The sequence below is a fragment of the Manis javanica genome, chromosome 3 (assembly GCF_040802235.1).
Source record: "Manis javanica isolate MJ-LG chromosome 3, MJ_LKY, whole genome shotgun sequence".
Taxonomy (NCBI): Eukaryota; Metazoa; Chordata; class Mammalia; order Pholidota; family Manidae; genus Manis; species Manis javanica.
Genome location: NC_133158.1, coordinates 134,248,211 through 134,264,893, shown reverse-complemented (window position 1 = coordinate 134,264,893; position 16,683 = coordinate 134,248,211). Strand labels below are relative to the sequence as shown.

The 16,683-nt window shown below is 40.8% G+C and overlaps 1 protein-coding gene across 5 annotated transcripts in view; it reads right to left on the bottom strand.

Annotated features, from left to right (window-relative positions):
• TNIK (TRAF2 and NCK interacting kinase) overlaps window positions 1-16,683 on the bottom strand; it is a 365,077-nt gene that overhangs the window by 51,215 nt on the left and 297,179 nt on the right. For all 5 annotated transcript variants that reach the window (XM_073232094.1, XM_073232090.1, XM_073232091.1 and 2 more), the window contains 3 exons: window positions 8,799-8,963; window positions 6,057-6,296; window positions 3,679-3,785 (listed from right to left, as the gene is read on the bottom strand). In XM_073232094.1, coding sequence (XP_073088195.1) covers window positions 3,679-3,785; window positions 6,057-6,296; window positions 8,799-8,963 — 512 coding nt within the window. The remainder of the gene's footprint in view (window positions 1-3,678; window positions 3,786-6,056; window positions 6,297-8,798; window positions 8,964-16,683) is intronic.

Here is a 16,683-nt window from a genome sequence, read left to right as displayed (position 1 = left end):
ACTAAGCAGGTTAGCATGGCAAGGTGCTTAATTAAGGGTGTGGCCTTGGGTGCAAGGCTACCAGGTTTCAAAAGTCAGCTCTCTCACTTCACTAATTTTTTATCTTGGGTAATTCACATGTTTGTCTCAGATTCCCCTATAAAACCAAGGCGATTATAGCTACTACCGCACAGAGTTGTCACGTGCTTTGAATTAGTTAACACAAGTCTTTACTAAATAAAAAAATAAATAACAAATTGCTCCAAACCAAACAGAAGGCAGGGATGCACAGGGGCCACCCAACAGCACTTTCTTGGCCAACTAATGCCAGCACAACTATACCCATTGATACGTATCTATTTAATACATGCTCTTTACAGGGCTCTTTTTGAGTTGGTGTGCTACGTGCAGACAGTGGAAGAGTGACGTAACAGAGCTTCTTGTGGCGGGTGGAAGGTTATTGAAAATGGTAAAGCTTTGCTGTTTGCCGTGTGTTACAGGTATATGCTTGCATGCTCTCATTTCAACTCACTGCAAGGATCTTCCAGTCAGGGTACCAGGTGGTTTACTGATTTAACTATATTGTTACCCAAATTCTCAATAATTATCACACATTCTACAGATACTATATAACATGCACCTACTAATTGGGAGGTTATTAGTACTTGAATTCAGGAAGCAAAACTGAGCTTCTTAACCCTTAGGCTCTGCTTTCCTTTTTTCCATTCGCTTATCACAGCAATGGTTTATTTCTCACTCATATTGTAAATAGACACAGGCAGAACTGCTCTCTTTGGTGTTTCTTCTCCAAGTGGTGACTCAGGGATCTTGGTTCCTCACATGTTGAGACACTACTGTCTTAAACATGGGGTCCCTAAGTTTGCCACAGAAGGAGAAGAGAGAGCTGCTGCCTTCTTTAAATAAGTTAACTCTAACATTTACTCCAAAGCAAAGTAAGAAAGTAAGGCAAGAAATAAGAACTTGGGCCCTAATAATAGCTGCAGCCCCAAAGAGTAGCAGGTTAAGTAAATCCTCTGAGCCCTGGACCCCCAACTCAGGCAGCTTTGGTCGAATCACTGGGTCTCAAGGTTCCAGATATGTGCACGCAGCACATCCTCAACACACACTTGCTGAATTTAGCAATGGAAGATAGTAACAAAACATCCTGAATCCATCTTTTACTACATGTGTGATTTTACTTGGGAAACATTCTAACTTTTCTCATTTTCCACTCTCCCTTGAAAAGCATTTCAAAGAAAAGGTTTGGAGGACAAAAAGGAATATTGACCAAGTTCAAGAAACAGCTTAGAAGTGTTATAAAGGACAAATTATTTACAAGCAACCCTTTTTTATGGCTTGATGGATGGGCAGTTGTCTGACAAGTGGTACAAAAAGAAGTGAGGACTTCATGAGGACCAACAGAAAGCAGGAGGGTCTCTGTGTTAAAGTAATGTCCCCAGTGAATCACACGTCCCAGGGTCCATGCCCCTGTGTATGTCCTTCATACAGGGACTCAGGTTGGCCTTGTGACTGGTGGTAGCCAATGGAACATCAGAAAGATGGTGTAAGCCAAAGACACAAAGCACTTGTGCACTGGGGCTTCCCTCTCGGGAGGCTGTTCTGAAGTGGCCCCGCAGTAAAGAAGCCCAGGATGAAGGGCCACATGAAGGTCCAGCTGGCCATCCACTCTGGGCAACTGCATCCGTGAGCCCAAGGGCACCCAGCGAACAGCTTCTTAGCTAACCCATATAATCAGGAGAAATAATAAGTTATTATTTCAAGCCACTGTTTTGGGAGCTTTATTATGCTGAACTAAAGGTGAACTAAAGTTATCTCTATGACAGTAAATAAACCAAATCATGAGACTTTTAAAAATGCAATCCAGTCTAGAGTTGTTAAGTCTGATTTGAATCTTAAATAAATCAGTTGGCCACTTGGAGGTATGGATAGCCAGAAGCAGGGGCGTTCGGCAGGACTGTTCTATATAGCAGGGGTGGGGGTTCTCCATCCCCTGTCTCCCTAAATCCCTTACTTTCACTGCAGGTAAACAATCACTACCTCTTAGCTTACTCTCTCTCTACCTTCTCTGTAAGCAGAAAAATGTTAGTTGTCTTGCAAAGTCTGCACACTTTAGACAAAGTACAAATTTAAGTGGTTCTGAAGGAAAAGTCCATGTTTTGCAAGCCACTGATCATCAGATGCCAGCTACCTTAAGGCTCTAATGTCATTAAATACTTCAGAGGGAACAGAAAGCTGCCTTTTATATGACTATATAATGCTAGCTCTCTTTTTCTTTCTGGTTGATAGAAGGAAAAAGACTTACAGTTGAAGTGATGCTTGATCTATGGCAACTACAAGTCTAAGCAACTGATCCAGTGAACAGAGCTGTGAGGGCAGGGCTCAGAGGATCAAGAAGCCCTGATAACTGGGGGCTTATCGCTACTTGAAGAGGGGGACCAATAAAGTTGAGGCTGGCAAATGGCTAAATGGCTAACATGTCTTTGGCTCCCTGGTCACAGTGCGCATCAGTCTTCCTCAGTGCTGCTTAGCCTCACTGTAAACCCGACAAGTTGCTGGAAAAAAAAGGGCTCATTCAGAGCTTCCTGCAGTTGGCAATTCCCCTTAGAATGGGCTGGCTTCTTGCCCTAAAGGGATTAATGTTCTTAGTACAGCTCCACCTTATTTATGGACTGACCCTTTCCTAAGAATTTTCATATGAAGAGGGAAAGCTTTATGATCAAAAGCACTCCATATATTAAAGATACGCACAAATACTCATAACCTTCACTTCCAGTCTTTGTCTTTTACTAGAAAGCGAGAGTCCTTCTCTTATTATGAATACAGTAAATAAGTATAAAATAGCCTGCCCAAGCTTATCCTTTTTATAGTCTCAGCAAAGGCCACTGGCTATTTCAGTTGATCCTAAAAAGGGATCATCATGAAAAATCTGAGGAAAGCTTGATGAACTATGGCAGCAAACAGCATCTGTTACCACATAAAATCTCCTCAGAATCTGTAAAGACACTGTTTACTTTCCAGCTTCTCTTGAGACCTCTCTGCCAACCAAGTAGGCAGATGTAACTTCCTTACTACATGAGGAGACAGTGTTGATAGAATATTCTAGGCGAGCACAGAACAACAGCAGAAGCGTAAGTGTGTTTCAGTGGCTCTCCCGTAATGCCAAAGAGGTGACTTCCTCACTCACACTCCTGAAATCTTGCCACGCTAGGGAAGCTCTGCAGCTGGTCACTATTGCATGCCTTTGGCAATTACTGTGCAATGTCTTACTGGTTCCAGGGAACATTTCTCACATACCTTGACACTAAAAAGCCCTCAAACCAGGCCATTTTGTTATGCTGACTTCATGAAATAGTCTCTGAGATAATGGTTTACGATCCTACAACTAGACTTATATTTTCAATTTTACTCCCCAATTTTTCAAACTGTCAAGTAATGTACACCTGATGGGTTTCTGGGTTGCCTCATTCATTCATTCACTCACTCATTCATGAGCCCCCACTGTACACTTATTTCTGTGGCAGGCTACTAAAGAAATGAAAGGCATGTGCTCTAGCCACCAAAGCTTACAGTCCCCATGGCCAGTCAATGTGAGAGAAAGAACAGAGTCATCTTTTATGAAAGCAATGATGACAGTGGTGGGTGGTGGCTTTTTTCTTTCACCTGAACCATCTCCCTTACCTTGCTCTGATGGGCTGCGATCCTAGTCTGGGTCCCAGGGCACTACCATTTCCAGGGGAATTCTTTCTGGCTAATGCTGGGGATATAGAAGTTGTTCTTTGAGGCACCTGAAAGAAAACCAGACCTCAGGAATCCTTTCCATCAAATAGTGTCCACAGGCTCCCGCCCACGCAGCAGTCAACTCCTCTTCTACAATCTGCCAAGAGTGCAGAAAGTATTGGAAACGAGAAAGAATTCTCTCTCATTTCTCAAAGAAATATTTCACTCCCTAACATTATTAAGCAAAGGCACATTCAGCGACCCTTAGGGAATATGGTCCTCAATTTTAAAAACAAATTTAAAAGCCGACCCAGCTAATTACTTTGACTCACTGGGCAAAAATAATTGTATTTTTTGTGCAAGAATGGTGGATACCAGAAGTTTCTTTGGGGCACCACTGACTTAGCTGATCACTGCAAATTGTACTGGACGAGAGCCATCCAGATAAACTGAGTTCCATTTTTAGTGCACATCACAACTGATAAGCAGATAACAATTATGAAATCTGGTAGGAAACTAGGGTGTCAGACTAGAACTTGGGACAAAAGCCACATGTCTGTGAGCTCAGAGAAACTACTGAAATTAACACTCAATGTTTCCACTTCCTTGTAATCATTAATTAAAAACAAATGCCAAAATACTGCTTTGGAAGATCAATTTGCAAACCTAACACAAAACAGGATTAAAACTGAAAATACTGGAAGGAAGGCTCTTTAAAAAGACTATGTGAATACCAACCAGACTGTGAGTTACAGTAGGAAATGTATCCTTAGCTTATCAGGCAAGTGCCTAAGGTGGAGTTCAAATATGCCTCATTTCATGAAGCTTTCTTAATGAAATCAATATTGTAAGTGCAGTAAAGGAGCCCAACATGAGGGGACAGTAGAGGGAAAACTTACTTTATGAATGAAAGAAATGAAAATGTAAATGTCCCGTGACATCAAATTGCACTGAACATTCATTAAGTGTTTCAACTTTTATGTATTTTTGGGGGCTCTTTTAAAGTGGGTTTGTATTTTATGCTAGATATTTTAAAAATGTGCTTGTTCCAATATTATTGTTTAATATGTTAGATTACATTTGACATTAATATTATTATGATACATTTTAACTGAAAGACCCAGAAAAATGAGTCAGTGAATCAGAATGACCAAAACTGCTCCCACCTGCGCAAGTTAAATATTACTACTACTATTTTTCCTTTTTTTACTTTGTAAACTTAAGTTCCAGAAAAGAATCTAATGAATTATAACAACCTAAAATCTTTGTATCGATTCAAATTTCCCTCCTAGAACTATAAATGTGTGCCTGCATCCTTTTAGGGAGGGCACCAAAAATGTCCATGTTTAGTTTCCCCTCTGCCCATCCTATTGTGCATTAGTGAGCTTTGCTCCCTAAATATCCTCTTCTGATGGCATCTCTGCTTCCATAAGAGGAGAGCACCAACAAAAAAACCATTATCGGCTTTTTCCATTTTTAAAATAACAGAAATCCTATATATCCTTTTGAGAAGAAGAAGAAAAACATTTGAAAATCACTGGGTAAAAAGAAATTTTTCCTGGAATCAACAATGGCTTTGATCTCTGGAAGTTGTGGGACATTACATTTGTCATAGCTCCTGTTCAGGAGAAAGGAGCATCCTAACCAGGAAGAATCTGATGCAAAAATTTCTCCAGTATTTTGAAATACTTCCAGGTTGTCAATGGTGAGATGCACAGCCACAGTTCAGGACCGTTCTTGGTATATGCGAAAACAAAAGAAACCAAATGCGGGATTGTTCTGTCTAGTGGGATGACTAGTCATTTTACCCACAGTTTTAGCCTCACTAATTAATTAAGGTTGGAATTAAATTACAACCTGGACTAGAAGAATCTTTAAGTGGAGCCTACTAAAATATTCTAAGAGCAGTACTATCTTCTGAACACCTTGTGCTATTAAAAATCTGGCTTCACTTTGTGTTATTAAAAATAGGGATAAATAAATATTCTACTTTTTCAATTTGTCAAGATGTAGATTCAGTCATCATTCTTTCTTAATATGAATAGTAAAAGAACAGGTTGGAATGCCTGGGGTTGAGAGTAATTCTAGGTAAGACATGTGCTCCAAGTCATTCACTCTCCCTGAGCTTCCACCTCCGTGGGGAGGAAGGAGGTCAGAAATGGTAAATGACAATCCAAGTGTTAGCTTGGGAAGGAGGGACGAAAACAAACACAAGAAGGGATGGTGCCCTGGTGTGTCATGTTCTTCATTACTATGAGAAGTCTGGAGTGGGGCAGCAATAATAACCATGAACAACAACAACGACACTGATGACAGGGAAAGTACCCCAGGAATATCACCTTTGGTGGAATGTCTTCTTCCTGTCGTAACCAAGAGCTTCGGTCAAACTTCTCAATTCGAGTGGGGAGAGGAGGGTTTTCAGAGGTGGGATCCGAGTTCTGGCGTGGCATCTCCACACGGTGAGAGGTGACATTCAGAGCCTCCTGAAACCCAGACAGGCCCTTTGTGGGCTGCTCATGCACCGACTGGGAGGCGGTCAAAGCAGGTCCCTGGGATTTTACAGCTACCAGATGTGGGATCTAAGCATCAAACAAACATTGCAGCAGCATTATTAGAAGAAAAAGCAGATCAGCTAGCGCCTCCCTCAGTTAAGGCAAAAATAAGATTTTAAGGAATAAGAAATGAGGTGCACAGAGCCCATCACAGCTATCTACAGTATGCCCTTAAAGGCTCTTCCAAATTGCTCAGTTAGAGCTATGTGTAGGGCTCAACCAGGGTTCCTGGCAAAAAAGTTAAATGATTTACTTGGGACTTCTACGAAGTCAGTGAATTAAGTGAACATCTATTGATCAGCAATTGGAACTATTTACTTCTCTTCTAATATTACAAACTTCCTCCTATGAAATCCCTAACTTTGACTTTAGATAGTGCTATTGCTCTGTAAAAGAAGAATCTCTCTGGGTATCTCACTTCTTATGAACTCAAATCCACCATGAGATGGACACAGTTATTTTCCTCATTTTACACATGAGAATGTAAGGCATAGAGGAGTTAAATAAATACCTAGATTTCACTACTAATATGTTGCAGAGCCTGGGTTAGAACCTATACATACCCCACAGCCCATCTGACCAACTGTTGTGCTGTCCTATTTTCTGGTGAACTGGCTCTTACCACTCTGACACCAGGACGTGTCCTTTAGAGTTTGAGTCTCACAATTAGGCATGTGTTGACATTGTTCATGCAGGGAAGCCATGTAGTTGTTTAGTAGAAACGTGGTTCTTTGAGACAGATCATTAAAATAATAGAAAACCAAATATCTTTTACCATCAGCATTGCTCACACTCTGATGTGAGTTCTTATGTAAGCCTGTCCCTCTTCCATCGTGAAGGTAAGCTCCCTGGGGACGGGAGCCACACCTGGCATTGTATCTCTGACTGTTCCTGGCATGTGGAAGCTGGTCGGTAAGTCTTGGTGGGGAAAACATACAGAGTACATTCTAAATTAAATTGTTAATTCAACAACCTTTAATCTAGTATCTGCTTTGGGCAAGGAACTGATCAGACCCTCTTTGGTCTGAAATCTCAGTGCTTGGACTGCTAGGGGGCATTTCCACAGCCCCCCCTCCACCAGCCTGACCCCGCTCCTCTTGCCCTTGAGGTCTTATCCCTGGTTGCCTCAGCCTCTTTAGACCCATTTGGTCTTATACCTGGAATGTTATTAATAGTAGTTAAGAGAAAATCCTCAAAGTCTCGCTCAACTGAATGTCATGCTTCAACCAGAATAGAACTGTAACCAAATTTATATTAATGTTAAATATCATTAACTAACCATATTTAAAAAAATATATAGCACAAAACATAAACCTACTTTAATAGAGCCTCCAAATAAAAACAAAAATTGCAGCAACACCTCAAGCATTCTTAACCCAATTAGCTGTTACAGGATAGCTACATTATCATTCCTAGGCAGCTCAGTAAAGTTTCATAAGTGTTCTCTTTCACTCTCCCCTTTTACAGGACAAAACTACCCTAAAAGGTCAATGTTAGGGTTTTCAAAAGAGGACGTTTGTGCATTAAAAGAGAAGTTCCTATAAAATGTATTGTCTTATGGAAGGTTAGTCATGGAAGAATTATATACAAATAAAAACCATCAAGGGGAAGATATGCTAAGGTGGCTGGTAGTGAAAAATCTTGGACCTCATACACTAAAGGCAAACTTGAAACCAAGAATCCTTGATTTTATCACCACTCTTAAACTCGAGTTCAAACAGCAGTACACATTACAAAGGTGACCTCAAAATATTCTGTGGAGGTGTTAATACAGGTGGATGCCTGGAGGGAATTTAAGGCATTTGGAGGAAAGCAGCTGTATTACCTTTGTTTTTCTTAAAATTCCACTTTCACTTCTTATTTCATTTTTGGTATATATAATTTTAAAATGCTGTTTAAAACTTTCACATACTTCCTCCTTTCCCAAAAGTGGAATAACCTTTTTTACTTCTTTAAGTAACTTAGAACAGTGGCTGTCAAACTCTATGGTGCATCCGATCCCTGGCGGCTTGTGAAACCTGGGGATCTACATGCCTATGAAGTTCAGTGTCAGGATGCTGCTGTTGGTCCAGTGACCATGCTTTGGGAACCACTGGCTCTGAAGACACAATTTTATCAACTTTCTTTAATTTCTCCAGTGTCAGCATCATGTCCAAATCCCAAGGAGCAAAAGACAGTATTATGGTTTATATATCAAAGGTCGCTGAGAGTCTCAGTTTGGTGGTTGTGACTGACAGGACGCTTGTTCCCACCTCACAGACACTCCCATGGGTCTCCAGAAAGGCCAGCTCACTGAGAGTGACTTTGTAGTCGGCTCCAAGTTAAGGAGAGTATCTTTTTCTTACCTCTTCCTCTAACCTTCAAATTCAGTGAGGCCTCCTACAGGACTGTAGATTCTGTATTCAGGGCCATCATCTGATTGGTCCTATGCCTGAGTCTACATGAGAAGCCCCCAGGCTTTTAGGGGGTTTAACCGAACACCCTCCTGACATGCCCAGTGGAATGAAGAAGTTGTGGGGAAAGATGTACCTGGGCATCAACTGGTCTGAGCATCGGGGGTGTCCGAGCAGGCTGAACCCCACTGATACTGAAGGACTCCGACCTTGGAGGCAGATTGGGGTCAGATATCCTGTTGGCAACCTTGTGAGGCATGGCAGGTGAACTCTGCCGGTTGAGCCTAGAGCGTTCTTCTACCTAGAAGCCAAACAAAACAAAACAAAACAGAAGTGCTTCAGTGGAGGATGGCTAGAAGCCGATCAACTTCCCATTAAGGATTTCCTGTAGTCACCTGCACAGCCATTCTTGTGTCCCTCTAATCAGTTCATTTTAAAGGAGCCGACACTTTCCATACCTGTTCTGCATGAAGATTTCTCAAAAAAGCTCCTTTCTCTCAGAGTGAACACTAGCACTAAAAACACATGGACATTTAGCCCACCACCCCTCCACTGCCGTGGTATTTCAGTTAGCTGGGAACCAGGGACCTGCCTGTGTTCCTTGTGACTGAGCATTTTGCTGATTGGTCACAAATCCAGGGGCCAGTGAGGGAGAAGAGGGATCTCTGGAGGCACTATGACTGTTTGGGGAAAGCAAAACTGTTTTGAGCTGACTCACGGGACCTGGAGGGAAAGCCCATGGGAAGGCCGATGAGAGGACGCAGCTGGGCGCACGGTTCCTCCCTCCGTTTCTCCACAGGCCCCTGAGAGGCAGGTGGGTGTTTTAGGCGGCTCACTTAATGAGCACGGCCATGTTGAATAGACTTCCTGTGTCGTTTGCTTTTTCTCTCTTTGGGGCCCTTTCCACTTGCCTCTCCCTGCCTCCCTAAAGTACACTGCCCCTCCTCGTGCTTTCCATTTCCAGCGTGGGCGCCGCCACCTCGCGCTCCCCTTCCTCTTCCCTGTTTCCACTGCCATGGTGCTCATCCTTGCTTCTCCTCCTCTTCTCTCCCCCTCCAACCTTCTCTCCTTTCTGACCATTTCATTTCCTTGTCATTCCCTCTTTCAGCCCAAAGCAGGTAACTGATCAGAAGTGTTTCCCAGTCACAACTTGCAATACCCAGGAATGCCCTTCTTGTAGGTGAAACTACCCTATGTTTTACTCATGTTTGCAGCAGACACACTGTCACAGAGGATATTTTTAAAAGACTATTTAGCTGTGCAAGATGTATGTATCAAGACATGACTTAAGATCTTTGACAACTTCAAAAGATCTAGGACTTTTCTTCCAGATCCATCCTGTCCTTTGTTTCTTTAGGGTCAGTTTGACAGCTGTGCTTTGCAAACTGCCCGCTGGACCCCACCCTGGCGACTCTTCAGTGGGAACCGTAACTCTTCTGCTGACTCACTGTCTGAGAGTTCTAAGAGCCTGTCACGGATCCCAAATGCAGGTCATCAAGATGTACTTCCACGTTATTCATTTTACTACCTAGTTCTCGTTAAGTAAACAATATGCTACAGAATAGTTATTCTTTCCCATCCTTCCTCTCCTATTTTGAATCTTTCTCCTGGCAGAATCAGCCTTATATATAGAATAAGTCTGTTTTTTAAACTCTAATATTGATTACAAACATTTGAGTCTCCTAAAATATGATACAGAATACAAATTAGGGGTAGTTTGAACACTTCCCCCACCCCCAGCCCTCACCATGGCTGTGCAGGGTACCTACATTGGCATCCAGTTGACTTTGGTTTTAAAATTCCATGTTCCAGAGACTACCAAATGAGGTTAGTTGCAAAAAGTCAGGAATATGAGAGAACATGTATACTTTGTGTATGTGTGCATGTGAAGTAGTACATCAGCAATAATTATTTGATTATTGCACTGAGCAAAAGGAAAGAACAAAACTAGCTTTGAGATAAGACCTAAAAGAAGAGCAAATTCTGCAAAGACAGTTATAGAGAAACTGAGACCAAGTGTGCAACGTAAGGATTTTCCAAAAACTAGACTCTAAGAAGAAGGTGACTATTACCAGACCATGGAACTAGTCAAATATTAGCCATTTTCTTATTTCTAGGGAAGATCATTAACAGAGAATTCCTATGTACAAGCACCCTTCACTATCTTAACTCCCACCATCCAAGCCATTGATGACAGAGCTCAGGAACCCGAGAGATTTCCAGACACATTTTCAAATACCTGGCCATCCAAACTACAGCCACTATTCCCTGACATCCTGGAATCAAATATATTCAGAGTAATTGTTATTATTATTTCTTTAACTGTAAAATATACTGAGTTTTAAACACACATTTAGAGATAGCCCACATTAAAAATGACCATCAATTGAGATAAATAATTTTTTTGCCAACTATCAGCAGCAAGGCTCCAGTAAAGGAACTTTCTCGCCTCTAAGGGAACCACAGGCCACAGAGGCTCTAGAGCTGTCAATGAACATGAACAAGGGAGACAGTGAGATGCTGAATTTTATAGGTAATTAATGGGTTTGATTAGTTGTGTATAGATAGATATTCCTAACACACTTATAGTAAAAATTTCCTATGCCTTCTATCAATTGGTTTACATATTAAATACTATCATTAGCATATGTCAGTTTGGATGATTCTAAAATATATGGTATCGATAATCTATTGTTACACTTTGCAAACTATTTCAGGATGGTCCAATGTGGTGGAACTTCCTGGACTGGAATTTGTCCAGAGAAATGTGAAAGCCTATGAGAAAGGTATAATGAGGTGTCAGGCTACGTTCTTTCTCTCAAGTAAACCTTTTCCTAAAGTCTTTAGGAAGATAATGCTGCCTGTGGCTTTTGCACTAAAAGAAGAGCATGGGTATTGGAGCCAAGATATCAAATCAAACATCCTAACAATAGTTTCGGATGGTCAGAGGGGAAGCTAGGTAATGTATTTAGAAGCAGGCTCCTCCCAATTATTTTGATACTGGGCAAAGGCCTGTCTCCTGATTCATCACATCTTATGTCTACTAATTGCACTGGAGATATGATACATGAGAAAAACGAACAAAAAAGAGTGTTTTTTGATAATAACTCTTCTATCAAAGAGTTTTACCATTGAAAATACCATTGGATATATAGAAATGCTATGCTATTTATTACAGTATTATAGGGAGAAGGAAAAAATAACTGTGGTCTCAGAAATAAAATTCTGCTCCAGGCATGGCAGTGCTGCCCACTGGGTATGACAGGAGTCATGTCTAAGGCCTCTGAGATGTATAAAGGCTACATAAATATGGAAGAACTGAAAATAAATTTGTCGATTACAGGATTTCAAAATAACTTTCAAAATAAATAAAAATATGCTTAAACATGTATAAAAGGAAGCATTATATCAATGTCAGTTATTGAATTGTTTTGTATATTTGAAAACAATTTACAGCTTATAATGTCTCCCTTTGCAATAAAGAATGATGCTTGGTTAAAATATCAAAATTATAGAAGTAAGTTTTAGAATGTTGATAGCAAAAATATATTTATTATGTCATATGGGTATACTATAATAATATTTTATATGATATAGGGTCTTTGGCATCTGTGAAGGTTTTAGAGGGCCTTACTTAAGAGCTATTATGTGGTGAATTGAACACAATTGTCGAGGAATTCCTTTTTTCCCTCCTGCTGAACCAAACAATTTGATTTCTTTTTTTGTCTTTCTGGCAATGCTGCAGAAAGGAAAAGAAATCAACAACTTACTAAGTGCTCATTAGATACTCTGGCCCCCCAGTCACTGGTTACATAAAGAGTTGAGTCATACTGTCCTTTGGCAAAACCACATGGGCAGATGGTTACTGAGTAAGATTGGGGATATCCCTTCTTTGAAGCACCTTTGAGGACAGGGGATTTCATTCTTAAGAAATGCTTAAAATGAAGTCTTACCTGAAGACAAGGACCTGGACTACTTTTCTAAGATCTACTCCTAACCAATGATTCCAGAGAAAAGCATTGGATTTCATGAGGATGTGAATAAAGCACATAACTTGAAAGTAATGAGGCAACTCTTTAGCAAGCTGAGGTGAAAAATGAAGTGTGAATCTATCTATCGGAGGAGGTGGAGAAAATGGGGGTAGTATGTGAACCATTTGTGTGGAATCCAAACCAAAAACAACAGAGACGAAACACTCCTCGTGGGTGGTGATGGCCTTGGGAACACAGCAGAGTATGCGGGCCACTCCATTCCGCTTGTTTGTGTAGAGTGCCTGCCGTTTCAGTGGTATATTCACATATGTGATTGCTCGGGATACCCCTCAACTGCGAGGCAGATGGGGACGCTGCGCCTCTGGAAAGCTATGGGACTTGTTGCAGGTCCCAGAGCCAGAAAGTTAAAGACCCTGAACTAAAACCCCTTACTATTTCCTTCTAGGTTTCTCTTATGCTAAATCTTAGGAGAGATATACAGAAACTGAGGAAGGACAGGAGCAAAGCCGTAAATTCTCTAAATGGTAAGTTGGGGCCTAATATAAAATAACTCATATAAAAAGAAAAAACCTACACATCAGTGTACAGCAAAGAAAACCAAGTGGGAAGGAGTCTTATGTACAGCGATTTCCAAAGTCCTTTCTGCTGATGGGATATAAAGAGACACCTTGGCCCATTATTTGCCAAATAAAACCATGGCCAGATGACATTGGTTAAAACACAAAATGTATGTGTGCAGTGGGGGAGAAGGCACACAGTTATTGACAAGCCCAGACAATCACACGCCATTTTAAGGGAAGGAATATGTCCCATTATAATTAAAGACATTATAAGAAAAGGTATCTCCATTTTTCAAAAAGTGATAGTGAGAAAAAAAGACCTTCAAATTCTGCTGTTATTTAACGGAATATCATACTGTATTTTCTCATAACAGATATGATTTCCATCCCAATCCAGAAATGGCATAGAATTTGAAATGGGTGAGAATGCCCCCCTCCCCCCACTTAAAATAGAGATATTAATGTTCCTCTCTGGCTGAAATCTGAACACCAAAATCACTGTGACATTCAGGACAGACAGAATACTCAGTAAGACGGGAGAGGAAAGAGCTCAACAAGATTTGCAAATGAGAAAGTATTTTCATTTGTTCTTTTTGCAGCCAACAAATTAATGGGAAAGGTCACAAAAAATGTGATGATGACTTATATTTTACAAAATGAAGCAAAAAACACAGAGGATAAAACACTGCTAATGAAAAACTGCCAATTTGAAATAAGGAAGAGAGAAAATGGATTAATCAAATAAGGAAAAATCACCTTGACGAGAAACTATAGAGTTGAGTTAGAAAACAGGTACTGGTGCAGATTATAGAAGATGTTACAGTGGGTCAAAGACAGCTGGGTAGCATCTTCAAGGGCACATGTGGTAAAAAAGCCCAGACCCTGTACCACAGCTGCCCACTCGCCCTGGCCAGGACATCTGCAAAGTTATATCCTGGTAGAGATGCATTTGAAAAAAAAGGGTACCTTTTATTCTAACTCCAAAAGAGAGTTTAATTAAAGTTCTTTGTATTGGTTGATAATTAGGATACTGCTAAGCTTGAAATTCTGTCCATATCTGAAGTCTTGAAATGCATTTTTGTATGAACTCGTGAAATATACTCTTGAAATGTACTCCTTGGCTACTTTCAGCCCCACCTACCTCCCTACTATAAGAAAAAGGAATGTAAATAATGCTTTAGAAGGAAATTCACACTGCTGATGAGAAAGCAGTAAAAGATCAAGGATCCTCACACTCGTTTTTATTCCCGTTTTAAGAAGTGGGTGTTAAGCAAATGATGACTTAAATCAAGACAGACAATTATTTGTTCTTATTTGTACACCAGTTGCTCCAATCTTAAATTTAGCACTGTCACTCACTCTGTCAACTCAATGTTTCATCTTTCTTCTAAAATATGAACACCCACTCTAAGACTTGGGAACCGTTTCATGAATAGATTGGTTAGCTGGAAGCTGGATTATGTTAACCACACCCAGGAGAATAGAACTAAATATGAAACTGCAAAAGAAGGTCCCACACATGTCTGGAAGTGCATGAAGCTCAAAGGAAAGAGCACCAGCTGCTAGAAAGCGAGGACCTTGGAAGATGTCACCCACCGGAGGTGGCCCAGACTTAGGATGGCCAGGGAACCTCGTATCAGGAGAGCTTGATGGCATGGCCTTGCTGTTTGCATGCTCAACTGCTATGCTTCTTTGACTGCTAGGAGCCTGGCCAGGAAGCAGAGGGGAATTAGGAGGCCTAGAAAATTGCCTGATGACACCTGCAAAGGTTTGCCTCCAGGGATGCCATGGCTTCTGAAAGCTCGGAACTGTGAACTAGTTCTGAATAGGTAGGATTGGCCAAGAAATGTAGCGAGGAGGACAAATAGTAACTAGATAGAAATGAAAGCAAAGTAGTTAAGTTCAAATCAGAACATGTTGGGTAGACGTTGAAGGAAGGAAGCAGAAACTGATCCAGGCTTTTCCCCCTTTCCCGGTATATTCCTGCATGAGGAAGCTGCACAGGGGAAAGAAGGAATCCTGGGATGCTTTCCAAAGAATTGTGGGCTTTTCCAATGGGATCTGTAGGTATCCCTCTCCTAAACTCATGCTTGGGGCTGGGGAGACTCAGGGGCATGTTGTCATGTATTGAGGAGAGGTCATCTAGTGATGCAGCACTTCTTAGAGGTGCTGAGGTCCTTGTAATGATGCCCCTCCTGCTCCGAGGTCCACATGAGTCTCTAAGGCCCTCCTTATTTGCAGTAATGGATGACTTGGAGCTTGTCACCCTGGAGATGTTGGTAGAGGACACGCCAATGACCTTAGATCCTATCTCTTGAGTTGGGCTACACCTTGGAAGAGAGATCACTTTGGAGATCTCACTGTGGTCCTTGAGGCTTCCTGAGGCTCCAGTTGCTCTTCAAGACCAAGTCTGAAAGGACAGGCTGGTCCATCTTTCTTCTGTGAGTGATGCTCAAAGAGAAGTCTTAATCCAGAATCATTAAATTTTGCAGGTGCTACTGGCATTAGCTTACTAGAGGCTAGTTTTTCAGCCTTTTGAGCTCCTGCCATAATCAGGAGTTGTGAGTCAGGCTTAGCTGAGGGTTTCAATTTGGCATGGTTAGAAAATGCTTTAGAGAGGAGGAATGTGGCACATCTCTGCCAGCCAGAATGCACATCAGCTGTTGTTTAGCAGCACAGTGATTCTGCTTAGCTGAAAGAACAGGTGGGCTACTAAGGGGTCAAAGCTATACCTGGGAGTAGGATCACTAAATTGAATTATTGCTCTAAGAGAAAGAGGCAGCTGTTAAAGACATGGGTAAATACAAATCATATTACAGACTCTAAGGGAAAGTGATTAAAAACTTGTTTTACATGGAATCAAATGATTTTTCTCCACAGATGTAGCTTTTTAAGCTTTAAAAGAAAAGTTATTATTTTTATAAAAATAGCACATGATCATTTTATAAGATTTAAACAGTATATAAAGGTACAAAAAAGTTCAAAGAAAAAACCCTGCAAGTTTCTGATTCCCAGAAACAACTATCATTAGCATTAGGATTACATCATTTCAAGCACTTTCTATACATAATGTAAGATAACACAGGAAATTAAAAGAGATATTTTTATGAAGCTAGGATCTTATGTCAGTAATCTGGTTCTGGTGATATTGTAGTCTATGTAACTTGAAATAAGCTATAGCTAAATATATGTGAAGATACGAAAACAAAATATACAACCACACACACATCATTTTAAATGACTAGTATGCTCAGAAGAAAATAAAGGAAATCACTTGGTGCCACAAATAATGACAGAACTGAAAACCAAGGTGTTATACACATGAGCTGATGCAGTAACTCCTGGAAGGGTTGTTCATCTTGGCTGGAATTATTATTTTGATTTACCCATTTTATTATCACCCTTTCCCCCTGCCATCCAGGGTTTTTAATTATATTTGTAAGATAGCTCATCAGAGAGCCAAGTTTCT